General features: G+C 38.9%; 1 protein-coding gene across 2 annotated transcripts in view; it reads left to right on the forward strand.

The window, feature by feature from the left end:
* LOC122645775 (TATA-binding protein-associated factor BTAF1-like) overlaps window positions 1-18,816 on the forward strand; it is a 91,784-nt gene that overhangs the window by 17,934 nt on the left and 55,034 nt on the right. For both annotated transcript variants that reach the window (XM_043839137.1, XM_043839138.1), the window contains exons 6-7: window positions 1,874-2,211; window positions 18,680-18,788. In XM_043839137.1, the coding sequence (XP_043695072.1) occupies window positions 1,874-2,211; window positions 18,680-18,788 (447 nt within the window). The remainder of the gene's footprint in view (window positions 1-1,873; window positions 2,212-18,679; window positions 18,789-18,816) is intronic.

An 18,816-nucleotide genomic window follows, 5' to 3' on the forward strand; every position in this document is an offset into this window, starting at 1 on the left:
CTTGCGTCCAGGCCCCCTCGAACGCCTTTGGTGCAGACCTAAAAGGCTAGCACGCCAAGATCGAAAACTGGTAGAGAATAGGGTTTTGAACTGAGCTTGGTTTGATTAGGATAGGGTTGATTAGGGTGGTTGATTGCTGGTTCTAATGGAAGGTAAGAAAGGCCACGGTTAGAGGGTTATGGAGGGGATTTTATGGGCAGAAAAGGGTTGTAAATGAAAGAAGGGTGCAGGGACAGATTATAGGATAATTTGATGAACTTACTTGAAGATTGTCAGCAGTAATTGATAGTCTAAGACTGAAATAGTAGAAGGATAAATAATTCAGACAACTAGAGTCTCACTAGTGTCCCACCATAGGAGTCCTACCTAGGTCACTTGATAAACTCACAAGCATGTTCTCAAAGAGAAGGAGACTTAAGTCTTTTTTTTTTGAAGAATTCTGGAATGTCAAAGCAGCCTTCCACGATTTGAATTTATAGGGGAGGAAGGAGTTCCAAAAACCCCTTAGATACATGTAAGTAATTAATGGACTGTTGGTATTCCCAACTTAGTGGAGTACCCATTACATAGAAAACATCCCCCCCATGCATCTAGGAACAATAAACAAGAACCTAGGAACTAGAAACAAGAAAAATAATAAATCTGTCTTGGAATATGAAAAGACACTTAACTACCTAGATATATGAAAACAAGCTAGTACTAAGCCTAATCCCGTATGCCTTCCTTGTACCCACATTTTAGGCCCAGTAAAGTGGCCTATTACAAAGAAAACACATAGAATCAAAGGCCCAATGTATACATAACCCCACCCAAGGCTTATTTCCAATAAAATAAGCCCATTATGTGATTTCTCTGCATCAGCCTTGGGTCGCCTAGACGCTGTGACAACTATGGAAAGAACAAACCAAAAGTGTAATAAAAGATTTCAGTAAAATGAATGGATCAATTGAACTAAACTGCAATAAGTATCCTCCTAAAGAAAGTGTACAAGAGAATAAAATGATAGAATCATAGAAAGGAAAAAAAGTAGAAGCTGTAGTAATTAAAATATGGTGTTATCAAAATTATATTTATTTAACACTTGTGAACTGTGTGAATGCAAGATAATACTAAAAATCAAGGTACATGTATATGTATACGCTAAATTTGCATTAAAAATAAAAGTAAATTTAAAGTAGATATTGGCCACCCCATAAGAAAAGTGTGTTATAAAAAATTAAAATATAGAATGATTTATTGCTATATATATAAAAAAATGAGGTAGCCCTCTGTTCTTGGATCAGGATTGTCTCCAGGGAGCAGGGAACTGCCAGGGCGCTGCCAGCCGTTGGGCTGTGCCGCACTCATCTCTAGGCGTGTGCCGAGATGTGTGCGGCACAGCTCAACCGCTGGATGCCCCCTGGCAGCACGCCTCCCTGGAGACGAGCTAAATTCTCTGTTCTTCCATGATTTTCTTTTTGGGTGCACTAGTTTTTGTGAAGAGTATTGCTAATTCATTTATGTTTTGATTACATAATTCTCCTTTGTTTGAGTGGAAGTTGGTTAGCAGTGTCATGCTGGTTACATTATTGGATCAGTTAGCTGGCCCTGCTACTCTGATGACATTAACTTACATGAGGGAAGACAAATGCTCTGAAGTGGTGAAAAATCTTTTTTATCTGATGGTGTAGTGGTTGGTATGGTCTATTGGGTCTGGAGGTTCTGCCTGCTGGTTAGCAGACCACTTTGGTTGGCTATAATTGTCATAAATTTTTGATATCATGTATTCTTTTCTATCTTAATTTAGTAACATACTATGGCATTATATCTGCTGTTTTCTACTTATATTAGAAGATTTAACTGCTTTTAAAACAATGATTTTTCATGTCTGCAGGTTTGGACATGTGTGAGCAGTTCATGGATGTCAATGATATGATCAAAGATGAAGATCTTCTTGTGGAAAAGTATAACTTCCATGGAAATGGGATGGACAGGAGATACTATACATCACAATCTGGAAATCGTATTCAGCAACTAGTGGCAAATATGGTTCCAAGTGTCATTTCTAAAAGACCAAGTGCAAGGGAATTGAATCTCTTGAAACGAAAAGCAAAAATAAATGCAAAGGATCAAACAAAAGGATGGACGGAGGATGGGGATTTTGAGGTGTCATATTCTCAAAATCCAGGGACACCGAAGGGCTCATCTGCAGATCCACTGAGTTCTAGTAAGGTACTACAAACTTTTCACTCCAGCTATATGTTCTGAGAAACTCTCTAGCTTCAGTGATAAACATTGAAGAAGCATAATTTTTAATTCTAGACAGAAGGTATTGATGCTAGCCTGCTAGGTAGTCCTTCATGGTATGGAAGGAAACAATAATTGTAGAAGGGAAGGCTGCAAAACCTGATGATACTAACCCTGGGGTGGAAAATGTACGTATTGTAGGATGAAAATCATAAGGAATCCCGCTTCCACGATGCCAATTGTCGGGTAGGGAATTATGAGTGTCCTAATCCAGGTTTAAATCAATTATTTGGGATGGTTTATTCTTCACATGATACAAGCAACGTGTGCCGCACTTTTCGCTGTTATAAATCAAAATTCATATATGAATTTAACTTTGATTTGATTGGGGCTGAAAATTGGTGGAAATAAGGAAGGGATTTGTTTTAATTGGATCTTGAGCTTGGGCCAAGTTCGAATGTGCCAAATTGTGGTGACCCGACTTTTATTGTTTCTGGCCCTCGGACAAAACCAACAACTGTGAGACTATGGAAATTTGTAAAATACCATAGGGTAGTTGCAGTACTGGAGATGTATAGGGAATTTAAGACGGATCTCTAGGGGCGTAGGCGACTGCTGCCATAGTGCAGGGTGCCTTGCATTGGTTTAATTGGTATCAGACCAGGTTTTGGCACTTATTTATGCCAAATATCATTTAATGTTTCATTTACTTAAGATATTATTCATAAATAAGCAAATACCCCCTATTTGAATCCAATAAAAATATTAAAAAAATCAAATTCCAAAAGGATAAAAAGTCAACCCCCCAGTTCAAGAACAAAAACTGGATTTTTGGTGGTAGGTGAAATTTTCAACTTTCTAATGCTATGTTTTTTCTCAAATCTAGAAATTCCATAAATCTTAATATGATAAAACATTGCTAGAAACCAAAAGTGCAGTAAAATATTCATTTATTTTGATATTTAAAAAAATATTTTTATTCAGAGAGATTTTGACAACATTTGCACATACAAAATAAGGTTTGACCGGAACAGAACTCCTTCAATATCAATCAGATTTAAACAATCTTGGACTTGTTGGAAAGTTGGTTTTGTGTTCTACCTAATACAAAAGTCTCATGAAAAAATAAAATCATTTGATCAGGCAAACTTCTTAGAGAACAAGAACATTTCTCTAAATCGAGAGCAGTTTAATTACTTATTGATAAGATCATATTTTTAAGAACAGTATAAACCAAATGTATGTGTTGATTGTTTCAAACTTCCAATGACTAGCTTCTTCAGTTCTGCTGTGTTCTAGTTCTATGTTGATTTTTGATGACTTTATGTGGCTTAATATTGATTTTTGATTACTTAATGTGACTTAATGTTGATTTTTGATGACTTGATGTTGCTTAATATTGATTTTTATGACTTGATGTGGCTTAATGTTGATTTGTTATGATATAAAGTACATATTGTAGCATATTAAATAATGTTAGAAAAGATGTGAAATAAAAAATAACACTTGGGTGCCTAGGCACCGCCTAGGTGGGCGCCTTGTCCCGCCTTGTCGCCTAAGCGCTTAGACACCCCTCCACTGCCTTAGATCGCTTGCTGCCTTGACAACTATGGTACCGTCACTACTCCGTCAACAACATTTTGAGCTTGCAGTGATGCTTTGCTTGAGACATTTGGGGGACAGCCTATAGTGATTTATTGAGGGCGTGATGTGGGCAGGGATCAAAAGGTCCTAATTTAAGCCTGCAGGTAATTGGCCCAAGGGGAGTCAACAGAGAGAACCCGTAAGACAGAATTTAGATTGAGATTAAAAAAAGGGTTGAGTTCATAAAGATTGAAGAATGGCGAAAAGAAGACCCTGTGAAGATGTGATTAAAGGGGAAAAGAAGAGAAACAATAGTAGTAAAGGGGAATGACAAGAAATAAAATTAAAAAGAAAAAGAAAGCTAGAAACTAGATCCAAACTAGCCAGTAGGAAACTACTTGATGCCGGAACAATTTCTTGGACTGGGTTAAACTTGTTGGAGGACCCATTTGAAGACGAACCGGGTCCATGGGTTTTTAAATTCAGTAGGATATTTAGGAATTATTTTATTTGGGAAATATATGTAATCTTTTAATTTGGGTAGGAATTTTAGTTTTATGTAGTCTATTTTTATTAGTCTAGGTTTTAGGAAGTAATTAGGAAGTAGATTTTAATTCTGTTTTAGACTGCAATTAGGACACATAATTTCTTTTTATATAAATATGCTTGTAACCCAATTCGTTGGGCAGATTGAATAGAATGGAATAGTTGAGTTATGGTTTGAAGCCAGTGTGGCTGTGCGTGTGCACTCTTCTCCCCCCTCCCCCCTTCTTCTTATGCGATTTCTTCTCTCTCCCCCTTCAACTCTCATTTTTCCCAGCTTCCCCTCTTCTCCTTACCGGCCCTCCACCACTACTCTACTAGACCATGACCATAGTTATCAAGGCAGCAAGGCGACCACGGTGTTTGAGGGTCTTCCTAAGTGCCTTTAGAGCGACCGCAAGGCGTCGCCTTGGCGAACAGGGCGTTCTAGTGTTCTGTTTTATTATATAACCATTTTATTTGGCACAAATAGCATATTAAAAAATTATATAATTCTACTTCTTTGCCAAATAAATATTAAAGAGTCAAACAAATGCAAGATATTCATTAAAAAAAGGCAAATTAACAAACTAAGTTCATCATATTATCGTAGCAATAATGCAATATAGCATATGAAATATAAATATGAAAGTTTGAAACAACATTATAAATTATTAAATATAATGAATAAAGGGTTGGTAAATTATTATACTTACCTCTGTGATGCCAAAATGAGTGCCTAGGCAGCAGGCCCTAAGGTTATCCACTATATTTCTACTCATGAGACCCTGTCAATCAATACTCAATAAAAGAAAACATAAAATAACCTGAAATAGTAAAATTCCAAAATTAAGTAATCATTAAAGCTTAAACATTCAAATACTTAAAATGAAGAAAAGTCTAAAAAAAATAAAAATCCAAAATCCAATACAAATTGTTCAATAAGTACTTCATTACTTCAAATTTCAATCCCAATTAAGTATGTTTAAATCTTCTTCCTCATGTTGCTTGCCCGCAACATTACTTTCTATACCAAAATCATCCTCAACATTTTCATCATCACGCAAATCCTGTTCATCCAACTCCAATCCGAACTCCAGTTCTTCATCTGAAGACTCCTCAGCCCTCCCCCAACCACGCCGTGAATAAGAGACAACGGGTGGAACTGCTCCACTGGTTGATGGTCCAGACCTCCTTGCTCTATTGGTGCCATGAAACGATGAAGATGCCCAACTACTGTTGATACAGTTCTCCAAGTGAGATCATCCCCAAGATGAACTAATTCTTCATCTGATGCCCCAGTCATCCACTCACTACTCCAATCTAGCTCATCAAGCACTAATGGATCATAATTTCTGCATTGTTCCTTTCTTTCTTGGAACCTTACTTGAAGACGGCAGTTATACTGGATGTAGACAAGATCATTTAAACGTTGATGCTCTAATCTATTCCTCTTCTTGGTGTGAATCTGAAGAACAAATAACAATAGGAAATATCACTTTTTATTCTTTAATTCATTCTTTCATAAAACCACACAAAAAACAAAAAACAAAAATAAAATTAACTTAGTACTGAAATACTCAGTTACTTACAAACTCAAATATACTCCAATTGCGCTCACAACCAAAAGATGAGCAACAAAGACCAAGTAAGCGCCTTACAAGCTTTGTAAGCTCAGGTGTAGAGCTTCCATGTTTTTCCCACCAAACGACTATAAATATATATAAGAAAAAATGTAGCTTAAATTAAAATCAACATACAATACAAAGTACAAACAAGTGAAACAACTTAACAATATAAATTAAAAAGAAAAATACTTACTTGGATTCAACTGGTCCCTTTGTCTAATCGCCATCTCCTTTGCAAAAGATCCTCTACTTCCAGTATAAGCTGCAGAGTGTTCACTGATCTTGTCTTGCAAAGTTGTATCAGACACCATCCTTGTAAGAATATCATTAAAGGCATCATTTGCTTTATGCATCAAGGAGTTGGCTAAAGATTCATTTGATTCCATCTCAATTGCATTAAAGTACTTGCTTGGATTGAGGAGAAATGCAGCCAAATATATTGGTCGCTCCATCTGACTTGTTCAACGCCTATCAATAATCCTTACAATCTTCTTCCATTTTGTTTCTATGCCCTTAAAATTTGATTTTATGTTCTTCTTTGCCTCTTCCATTGCAATATATACTTCAGGCAGTGCAGGCCTCTCATCTCCATCTACTATCCTCAATACTTGAAGAAGAGGCAATGATGCTCTCAAGCAATCATGCACATCATTCCAGAAAGGTGTGGAAATAACTATTTCAACAATTTGCTTCCCTGCCTTTGTATGTGACAACTTAGAATGCTCCTATTGATCAAAAAGAAATAATCTCCTCAAAGAATCCTTATGCTTCAATAAGCTCTGAAGTGTTAAAAATGAAGATGCAAATCTAGTTACTCCAGCCCTTACTAAGTCTGCTCCTTTTGTTTGTACCCTCATAGCTTCAAGAAGGCGAGTATGCCTATTGCCTATAGATGAAGGTAGTAATTTTTCTCTCCTTCAATATTACAGACTTGTATGTTTTTATATTGCCTTTCTCCTCCATCATAAGGTCTAGGCAATGAGCTGCACATGGAATCCAATACGGCTTTCTTTTCTCCATTAATAAACCTTCTAGCAGCAACATAATTGGAAGCATTATCAGTGACCACTTGAACCATATTCTCCTCTCCAATCTCCTCAATCTTACTATCAAGGAGTTCAAATAACATTTTTGCATCTTGTATTTGACTTGATGCATCCGCAGACTCCAAAAAAAAGTCCCCTCCGTACAGTTGACAAGAAAATTAATTAAGTGCTTTCTTTTCCTATCTGTCCACCCATCAGACATGAGAGTGCCCCCTTTCTTCCAAGAGATTTTATGTTTCTTTTTTATTTCATCAACTTTCTCCTTCTCAGACTTCAATAGAGGAACCCTATAATATGAAATGAAGGGGGCTTGAAACCTCGCCCATATTGTCCAATCGCTTCAACCAACTCCTCAAAGCTCCTTAGCTTCAATGCATTGAATGGAACGGCGCTTTCAAAAGCCCACCTTGCAAAATAAGAACAAAGTTTATCTCTTTCCTCCTCTGATCTCATACGGTTCTCCATTGTAGTCTGTTGGGGACATTTTGTAGAAACAGATTTGAATTAGGTTAATGCTTGGATGATTAGTTCATCCTAAGCACATTGTATTTATAACTATAATGAAATAGTAAAAATAATTACGTAAGCAATGTGGAATTAAACCACATAAGAAATTAACAAATAATAAAGGAAAAAAGTCCAGAATACCCCCATGGTATTCTGGCCCAATATAACTAACACTCCCCCTCAAGTTGGAGCATATATATCATGCATGCCCAACTTGACTAAGATAGGATGAAACAGCTTGCTACTCAATCCCTTAGTGAACACATCTGCTAGTTGATCAGAAGACTTCACCAAGGGAACACAAACGAGGCCAGCTTCAAGCTTCTCCTTGATGAAATGTCGGTCAACCTCCACATGTTTCGTGTGATCATGCTGGACAGGGTTATGAGCAATACTAATGGCCGCTTTATTGTGATCATTGGAAGATAGACAGCAACACCAATATCCTGCAATAACCTTCTAAGCCACAGAAGTTCACAAATTCCTTGTGCCATTGCGCAGAATTCGGCTTCAGCACTAGACCTTGCCACAACATTTTGCTTTTTGCTCTGCCATGTGACAAGGTTTCCACCCACAAAGGAACAGTAGCCAGAGATAGATTTCCTGTCAGGAGAACCAGCCCAATCGGCATCAGTATAGGCTTCAACCTTCAAGTGACCATTGGCAGATAGAAGAATTTCCTTTCCTGGAGTAGACTTCAAGTACCTCAAAATACGACGGACCGCATCCATATGAGAGGAATATGGATCATGCATGAACTGACTCACCAAACTCACAACAACAACAATGTCAGGGTGTGTGTGGGAAAGGTAGATTAGTTTGCCTATTAACCGCTGATAGGCACCCTTGTCAACCGGCTCATCCTCTTTCTCCCTAAGTTTTGTAGTAGCTTCCATAGGAGTATCTGAAGGATGACAACCAAGTAGCCCTGTCTCAGTCAATAGATCAATGACATATTTTTTTTGAGAAAGAAAGATGCCCTTTGAAGATCGAGCAACTTCTATCCCTAGAAAATATTTTAGGGGACCAAGATCTTTGACCTCAAACTCACGGCCAAGAAGAATTTTCAAATCCCTGATTGCAGCATTATCATTACCAGTGATCACAATATCATCCACATAGACTATGAGAAGAGTAACCTTGTCACCAAGTCGTCTGATAAATAAAGTGTGATCAGCATTGCTCTGCTTGTAACCTGCTGAAATCATAGCCTTATGAAATCTGCCAAACCAGGCCCTGGGTGACTGCTTCAAGCCATAAAGGGCACGCTTCAATTTACAAACCTTGCCCTTAGTCCTGTCATCAGAGAAACTAGGTGGAATGTCCATATATACCTCCTCCTCAAGCTCCCCATGGAGAAAGGCATTTTTGACATCTAACTGCTGAAGATCCCACCCAAGATTTGTAGCGCAAGATAATAACACCCTGACAGTGTTGAGCTTTGCCACTGGTGCAAAGGTCTCCTGATAGTCAACTCCATAAGTCTGAGTGAACCCCTTTGCAACCAAACGTGCCTTGTACCTGTCCACCGAACCATCAACCTTCTGTTTAACTACGAAGACCCATCTACAACCCACTGGCTTTTTCCCTGGAGGAAGAGCCACAAGATCCCACGTATTATTTTTGTGTAGTGTTCTCATTTCTTCCAACATTGCTGTCTTCCACTTTCCATCTGTAGATGCTTCCTGCCAATTTCTAGGAACCGAAACAGAGGAAAGAGAAGATACAAATGCACGAAAAGAGGGAGAAAGAGAGTTATACGAAACAAAATGAGATATAGGATGTAAAGTGCAAGTCCTAGTACCTTTGCGAAGTGCAATAGGTAGGTCGGAAGGAGATGGATTACCAGGAGATGTAGGATCTGTGTCTGGAGCCGGCAATTGGATGGGTACTAGTGCTATAGTGGGATGCAACTGCCCTCTTGTAGACCTTCCCCTTGTATAGGTGATCATGTTGGAGTTGTCAATTCTCTTCTGAAATTCACCAATAGTTCTCTGGTCCGGAGTCTGCTCCCCCTGAGTAGGAATATTAACAACACTATTTTCTATGGTCTCCCCCTATAAAGGATTCCCATTAGGTGAGAGTAGGAACAGCCAAGGGTGGATGGGAAGCATCCAAAAGGGGCTGGACAGCAGCCGTGGGTGATAAAGAGGGCTGGGCAGCCAGAGGCTCCTCAGGTACAAGGATCTCGAAAGCCACATCTTCACCAGTACTCTCCCCCTGAAGAGGTGGCGAAGAATAATAAGAAAGGGACTCATGGAAAACAACATCCATGCTGCCCATGGTACGGCGGGAAGGGGGATGGTAACATTTATAGCCTTTCTGGGTTGGAGAATAACCCAAGAAAATACAACGGAGTCCTCGAGGTTCAAGTTTGCTGGGAGATTTAGTATTTCGAGCATAACACACACAACCAAACACCTTGGGAGGCACAGTAAAGGAGGAATTACCAATTAAAACATCAGAGGGGCTACGGGAGTGAAGTACCCGAGCTGGCAGCCTATTGATGAGATAGGCTGCCGTGATAACCGCATCCCCCCAATATTGAGATGGGACATTCCTCGCAAACATTAATGCTCTGGCCATTTCTAACAAGTGACGGTTTTTCCTTTCTACCACACCATTCTGGGCAGGGATATCAACACAACTAGTCTGATGAATGATTCCATGGTCAGCCAAATATTTTTGAATTGTGATTCTTTATACTCTGTTCCATTATCCGTTTATCACTTCTCAATATTTTGAGAGTAGCCTGGAACTAAGTTTGGACCATTTTATGAAAGTGTTGAAAGCATGAAAAAACTTGATTTTTGGTGTGCAAGAGATAGACCTATGTGTTCCTAGAATGACAATCAATGAAAGAGACAAACCACCGATGGCCAGAAATAGAGGGTTTACGATTAGGGCCCCAAACATCAGAATGCACTAACTCAAAACAAGAAGAACTTTTATTTGAAATAGGATAATTTGAACGTGTTTGTTTGGCCCGAACACACGCCTCACAAAAAAAGTCATCCTTAGTATGTAGGGTGACCAAACTAGGAAATAAATGTGCTAAAATTCCTAAAGGGGGTTGACCTAATCTAGAGTGCCACTGGTAGAGTTCAGAAGAGACCATGGAGTTCTGGTGTAGTGGAGAAGGTAATGGTGGTGGAGAGAAGCGACCATCATCAAGCAGGTACAGCCCACCGTGCACTTTTCCCAATCCAATCGTCTTCCCAGAGGCCAAATCCTGAAACACATAATGAGAAGGAAAGAAAGTAACTTTGCAGTTAAGATCACGAGTAATACTACTAATGGAAAGAAGGTTAGTAGTAAAATTAGGATTATGCAAAACAGAAGTTAATGGAAGGGAGGAAGTGCAGTTGATGATTCCCTCTCCAGAGATAGATGAAAGAGAACCATCAGTTACTTTGACCTTGTCCTTCCCAGAAGTAGGAGAGTATCGATGAAACAAACTAGAGGAACCGGTTATATGATCTGTAGCCCCAGAATCTATGATCAAAGGATGGGAGGCTACAGAAGCACAATGACCGCCAAAAGGAATACTTGGCCGGGCAAAGTGTGAACCTGAATGAGCGGAAGAATTGGCAGTAGCTGATGTAGTAGAGGCGGCAGCAGCGGAAGACCTCAGCATACGTCGAAATGCCTATAGCTCATCCTGGGATAGACCAGGGTCAGTAGTAACAGTCTCAGTTTGATGGGCCTTGGGCTTTGTCTTGGTCTTGGTCTTGGTAGCCCGTTTTGCTTCAAAGTCAGCTGGGTTCCCATGAAGTTTCCAGCACCTCTCCTTGGTGTGATATGGTTTGTGACAGTGCTCACAAACAACAGTCCCTGTAGTAGAATCACCAAGAGAAGCAGTGCCAATAGGTGTGGGAGTGATGGGGGCAGCAGCTTTGAGAGCAGATCTGTCAGTAATAGGAGGATGTAACATGGCAGCCCTACGGTTCTCCTCAGAAGAAACCAATGCATAAGATTGTTCAAGTGTGGGAAAAGGTGTATGGCCCAACACTTGAACACGAATGGGATCATACTCCATATTCAAACCAGCTAGAAAATCATAGACTCTGATCTTGTCCACATGTTTCTTATAAGAGGCAATATCAGCAACTGTAGAGGGGTGAAAATCAGAGTAATGATCCAGCTGTTGCCACAGGCTGCGGAGAGAAGCATAGTAGTCCGAAACAGAAAGGTCTCCCTGAGTAGTGTGAAGGACCTTCTTTCGAATTTCATAAACCTGGGCATCATTGCCAAGCTGTCCGTAGGTCTCCTTGCAAGCAGCCCAAATCTAGTCGGCAGTATCCAGAAGAAGAAAATTATGCTGTAAAGCTGAAGTCATAGAGCCTATGAAGTAGGACATGAGAACACCATTATTGGCCAGCCACTTAGTCTGATCAGGGCCTTTATTACTAGGCTTAACAATAGTGCCATCAATATGGTCAGTGAGGCCACGGCCAGCAATGGCAAAGGAGGCTGATCTGGACCACAGAAGGTAATTTGAGCCATCCAGTTTGATGGGGTTAGGTGGAAAGCTGTGATAATCTGTCTTGTGATTGCCATCATGAGCGAAGTAGCGATGAGAGTTGGTAGAGTCACCCATACCGGCAGCAGAGAAGACCAAACAACTTCAAGTAAAGGCCCAAACAAATAGAACCAGCAGCCAAAAAGGAACCTTGATCGATTATGGTTTTTAGGGTTTTGAACAAAACCCTAAAGTGATGGAATCGATGGATGAGCCTAGGCTGCAATAAATAATATCAAAGTGGCTGAAAAAATGAGGTAGAGAAGTCCTTAATAAGAGAAACACATCTGCAGAAAAATCAGATCCAAAATAAACAGGTGCAACAGCCCAATATCGATAGAATTAGGGTTTAAAAAACCATGTAATGATGAGATCGATCTCAAGGTCTTCACACACCAAAAAACAGATCTGTAGAAGCTGATATAGCTGTCGAAGGAGCCCTTATAAGTGAAGAAAACACCTGCAAAAAATCAGCAACAGTGGGCAGCAATAACCCTAAGATCGATAGATGTCAGGGTTTTGAGAAAAACCCAGATAATGGAGGAATCAATCTCAAGGAAGTCTTCAATCTTGAGGAATAATTTCTGAACCAATAAAACAACAATTCTGCAGCAGCTTCTGGTCTTCAAAGAGAGGAGAGGAGCCCTTGTATCTGATGTAGAATCAATCTCCAAGAAGGAACTGAAGAACCAATATCGCAGCAGTGTTGATTGGAGTCTATCGAACAGAATTATAAGTCATAAATGAGGTAATGGGGGCAGCAACTGGATCGCATGATTACCTCATCAGTGCTGCCCTATATGGGAATGAAGAACGTGGGAGAAGAAGGAGAGAACTAGAAGAGAAGAAGATCGAGAGAGAGAAGAAGAACAAAAACCGAGAAAAATTGGTGTCCCTAGTTCGAAATCTGCTTTGATACCATGTAGAAACAGATTTGAATTAGGTTAATGCTTGGATGATTAGTTCATCCCAAGCACATTGTATTTATAACTATAATGAAATAGTAAAAATAATTACATAAGCAATGTGGGATTAAACCACATAAGAAACTAACAAATAATAAAGGAAAAAAGTCCAGAATACCCCCACGGTATTCTGGCCCAATATAACTAACACCTTTACCCCGCCTCTCTGCAACAACCTCTTCAGGAGTCCGCCTTATGAGCATCCATGGGACCCCTTACTTGTTGTTTGACTATCGTCTGAATGACAACTTTTTTTTTTTTGAAGTTGTTCTAGAGTTTGGAATAAGGTTTGAGCGCGCCCCCCCAAATCGGACTCTATATGCCCTTCTTCGGACCCTTCAATAGGTGAATCTCCACCACCAACATCCAAATCATCTAAATTTTCCATCCTCCTCTTCTTGTTTTTCAAGATCGCTTCTCTCATCTCTTTAGCAATTTCTACAGTTGTCTTTGTGCACTTGGCTACATCTACATAGCCACCAATCAAGTGTTGCTTCAATCTTTTTATTCCTCCCTTGGTATCCACCCCACAAAAGGATACACTTGACACAATTCTTGTCTTCTAAATTAGGCCAGTATCCATACTTCCACCCAGGATCATTAGACTTAACCTTACTTTTTGGATCCTTGCTTGGATCAATCCTTGACCCCGCTGTACTTGTATTTTCAGCCCCACTACTACTACCACCAACATTGGCCATTGTACTCTCTTTGTCTGATGTCTAGTTTTCTACAATGACAAAAAATAGAAAAAAAATAAAAAATATAGAAGTAAAGACTAAAGGATTGTATAAGTAAAGAAAAAAACAACATAACAAAAGAAAATGTAATCAAACTATCACAGTAGAGTAAAATCAGCATTCAGCAATGAGCCAATGATAGAATCAATGAATCATAGAAGTTTAAAAAAAAATTGGAAAAAAGAACTGAAGAGGAAGAGGAGAAGAACTGAAGAAGAGAGAATATAAAATAGAGAATTGAAGTGTTTGGCTAGTCCAACCGAAGGCATATAAGAAGCAGTAAATCAGTAACACAGTAATACACTATTGAAATTTGAAGCAGTTTTAAAGGAAATGAAATTCTTATTGTTGAAATTTGAAACTCAAAAAAGTGAAAAAGTAACACTTAATGGTTAGAGTAAGAAGCAGTGAACCACAAAAATGAAAAGAAAATCAGGAAAAAAACTGAATTTGGAAGTGATCACTGATTAGAGTTGACTAATGAAGAAGTGAAGAACTGAGACCGGGAAAAAAAGGAGGACACTTACTGTTGGCTGGAAGATGCTGCCGGAATGCCGGAGTAAAGGAAGACAATTTGTGCCGGAACATGTAAGAGGTCACCGCTGCAAAAGGGAAGAAACACAGAGTCACGGAGAAGGTTAGAAGAAAAGGGTTTAGACTTTAGAAGAAGAAAAGCAAAAAAAATGAACTGGGTGTGGAGGCTGGGGATGGTTAGAGAAAGGGTTTAGACTTTAGAAGATAGAGGTTTAGACTTCAGAAGAAAAAAAGGAAAAAAAAAGCACAAAGAAAAAACACTATTTACTAACCTTGCTGCTTGCTAGGGATGGAGTAGCCAGAGGAAGATGATCGGAGTCAAAGTAGGCGGAGGAAGATGGAATAAATCACCGCTGCCAGTGAGAAGGGGGGGCATGGAGCAGCAGCAGCATAAGAAAAAAAAAAAACCAAAAATAGAGGAGAAGAAGAAGAAAAGTAGAAGATGACTTACCTTCAAGGCTGGAGATGTCGCCAGACGCCGGTGGAAGTTGGAGATGTCGCCGGTGGAGGTTGAGGCTGCTGAAGAGAAGAAGAAGAAGAACAGTAGAGGTTAGAAGGGGTTTAGATTTTAGAAGGAAAAAAGAACAAAAAAAAAGGACAATACTTACAAGGCTGGAGATGTCGCTGCCTCGCCGGACGCCCGTGAAGGATGGGCAGTGAGAGGGAGTGAGGAGTGAGGTTTGAGGGAGTTGGGAAGTCGCTGCTTGCATTTTTCTCCTTCTCTTTTGCAGATCCTCTTTTTTTTTTTTCTTTTTGGTCAAATGGGTTATGGGTGAGACGGTGAGTTGAATCGATCTAGGTTTTGTTTTTTTTAAACATATGATTCCATGCTTCTCAGAGCATGGAACTAAAACCATAACACCAATGAAATTATGTCAATCAGAATACCTTAAACTACATAAAAAAAATTTAAAAACAGAAATCTTAAAAAAAAGGCCCAGAAGCATAGGCGTCCTAAGGCGACCAAGGCGACGCCTTGGAGACCCTGTCGCTTGCTAAGGCGCCCTATCGCCTTGACCTTGTGAAACCGCCTAGATGCCATGGTGTCGCTTTGGCGATGCCTTTATAACTATGGCCATGACCCTGCCAACAACACTAGAAAGCCACTTGTGACCTTACCAATCTATCCATCTCAATCAATTATCAAAATCCATTTATGGTTATGTTTATAAGTGACTGCAAGAGCTCTCTGTCCCAAATTAATTTTCACTTTTGTTATTAAAATTGGCAAAAAGACTCGTTGACGGTTACATTGCAATTTGATATTTTGACTTTTACAAAATTTTAAAAATAAGTAAATCTCTTTTATAAATAAGAATTCTAATATGAATCTAGTTGCAATATTGGAACTTCTTAAAAAAATTCTGATATGAATCTAATTAAAATATTGGAACTTCCTAAAAGAATTCTGATATGAATTTAAGTTCAAGCCTCGTGATTAGGCCTGTTGGATTCTCCTGGATCAGGGTGTCTGGGACACCAGGGAACTTGCCATCATTTAGAGGAAGATCTGGGGACTATAATTTTTGTTCTGCAGGAAATTCTACCTTGCCAGAAATCTGTGGCTGAGAGAACCCTGAATGAGTCTCCCAAAAGTGGCCGTTGACCTATAGCATTGACTGTTTCAGGGGTTGGTACTAATCAAGTAATGAAACATTCAGAAATTGATAGGGCTAGGTTCACTAAATAGCAAACGGACACCCAACCCACAAGTAGGATTAATAGGTACTGAGATACAGCGGTATAAGATAGTTAATAACAGTAATAACAGTGGTTGGATGAGGCCTAAAATTAAGTCGACAGCAAGGCTATGACTGCAGTAAACAGTAATATACCCCAAAAGAATGAACTCAATCCAATGGTTGGATTGGCAACCACAGCAGGCCTACAGTGAAGGCAACTTGCTGTCAAATTTATAAACTATATGTAACTCCTAAGCCATAGGGTAGAGTACCTCAAACTGGCAGCAACAGTAGGTCTCAATTACAATATGATTAATGCAAAAGTCGACCTCGAACCAGGGAAACCAGCGGGAGATCGATTGCAGCCTGGAGCAACACAATAAGGATGAACAAATTGAATATCTGAAACTTTTATTGCTTTTTTTTTCTTCCTGTTCACATATGAAAGAATAATATAGAGAAGGATAAGAAGAAGAAGAGGATATAGAGAAGATAGAAGAAGGAAAGTTGAAAATTAGAAAGTAACGAAGAAGGAAACTACTATAAGCCTCTTACAAGAGAATATTGAGGCTTGTACACCAAGTAATCTAAGACTTGACTTGGTAAACTGAAATAAAATTAGAAAGTAAACAAAAAAATAGAAACTTACGTAAATAGCAACTAACTTAGTCAGCAATAAAACCTGCCTTGTCTTGCTATCTTCAGTGGGCCCACAGAATCTCATATATTTGCTTGCTTATGGACCCACAACACTGTTCACGTGAATAACCACGTGAACAGTAATTTTTTGAAAGTCTGTTTTGTCTTGTTCTTCATGATTCTCTCTGGGCTGGGGCTGCCTTAGGTGATGCTCCATTGAACCAAGAGAAACCTATGGCCTTGGTCAGTCTCTCACTAACCTAATTGCCTTCTCATCTCTCACTCCATCTCACAGCATTAATGGCTATCTAACCAAGCATTTCATTCATCAATAAATCGTGGGTTGGAGCTCCAAGGCTCTTACAATTATATAGAGTGCAGGTAGCAACAACAACAGCTCAGCCTTATCCCAAACTAATCGGGTCAAAATATGGAAAGTACTAAAGGAGTCTCACACATGGCCATGCTTGGTGGAACCTTGTACAATATCATTTTAATAAAAAAACTAAAGAAATAACTGAAATCTATGTTGTATCTAAATAAAACTCAAATTAGAAACTTCATATGGTACTCCCATGATTCTGGTTTTGGGTGAACCAGCTAACACCCAGACCATGGGCTTGGTCCATGGAACTAAATCTCATTGACTTTAAAAAGTCCCATGTTTCGACCCAACTCGACTAGTTTCAACCTGAATACCTATATAAGTGTCACTTATCCCCATCGAAACTTGAGGAAAGCTGGAAACCAGGACAGGCACTTATTTAATACATGATCTAGAAATTCTAGAGTAGTTCTGGGCATATTACCATAGAATATGGTTGAATCAACATCCATAACACTAAGAGGGAAGTTGAACTGGTGTGGGGATGGACCCTGTGCAATCATCAAATTGAACTTCTAAATCTGGTTCTTTTCATGCTTCTCATACCAGGTAGCATGTAACAGGCCTGTTTCTCTTGCTTACTTCGTGTTGATCCAGCAATACTAGAGATAGATGGTTTGATTACTGGCCTTGGCTTTGATTGGGTAAAGAGGCTGGATTTTGGAGGATGGTTCCATATGCCAGTGTATCATGTCCTTTAACCTATATTAGTTACTGTGCACATAATTGAAATATTGACGTCAAATAAGTTGTTCATTCTAATGTCCATGCATTTTTATGTACAAACAAACCCTAAAGTGATCAAGATGTAATTATATGGACGTAACGAAGCCAGTTTGGCCTTTTGTTTTTTTTGGTAAAATGGTTTTTAAGAAAGTTGGGGTTAAGATTGAAGTGAAAATGCTTCCATCTTGCAAAACTCTGACATACTTTTATAGTATAATACTATAATGTGAATCTCATGTAAAAGTACTAAAAAATTTCATTCAAATATTGCTCTAATCTAGATACAAAGTTGAACCAAAATGATCAGTTTTAGGGATCTACCTCTTTATTGAAGTTTCAACCCAAATGTGTGTAAAGATCCTTGAATCTCTTTTCAATTTTGTCATGGGAGTGAAGTTTGGTAGAGGTTTCAATCTCCAAAAAAAAAAAAAAATGTAAGTTCTTGAATAAATTCAAAGCGTCTAGCACTATTTCAAATCATTTCCCCAATTTCAACTTTTTATACTCAAAATTGGTTGTTTTATATGAAGGAATGAAACATTTTGATAATTTTGGCCGAAATTTTGACATTTCAATAATTTTGTTTCACTTGTTTCAACGAAATATTGTAGTCGTTGAATATCCTATGTTCTTCCTTTTGAAGTCTTGGGAAATTAAAATATTTCACAAAATTTTGACCATTTCGATGGTAATTTCAAACATTGAAATTTTGAATAGAGGTAATGTAATGTCAATTGGTATATTGTACTTATGATTACATGTCGTCATGTTGTATGAACTTCATTTCTATGTGGTGATAGATGTATTCCTCTCCTTTTTGTTTCCATGGAGTTTGTTTCTGCATATATGTGCAGTTTTTATTTCTTTTTTTTTTTTGGGGGGGGGGGGGTGTTGAGGGGTTTATCTTATGTACATGTCCGATTCAATGGCATTTGAATCAAAAGTATTTTGTCTAAAGCATCACCCTTTACAGGCATTTATGGATGCTCCTCTAGATGAAGATGGCTTTGAGAATGATGGAGATGGGCGGTGGCCTTTCCATAATTTTGTTGAACAACTTATCCTTGATATGTTTGATCCCAGTAAGTGTCTTCCACATTTATCTTGGTT

This window comes from Telopea speciosissima, chromosome 11, assembly GCF_018873765.1.
Source record: "Telopea speciosissima isolate NSW1024214 ecotype Mountain lineage chromosome 11, Tspe_v1, whole genome shotgun sequence".
NCBI lineage: Eukaryota > Viridiplantae > Streptophyta > Magnoliopsida > Proteales > Proteaceae > Telopea > Telopea speciosissima.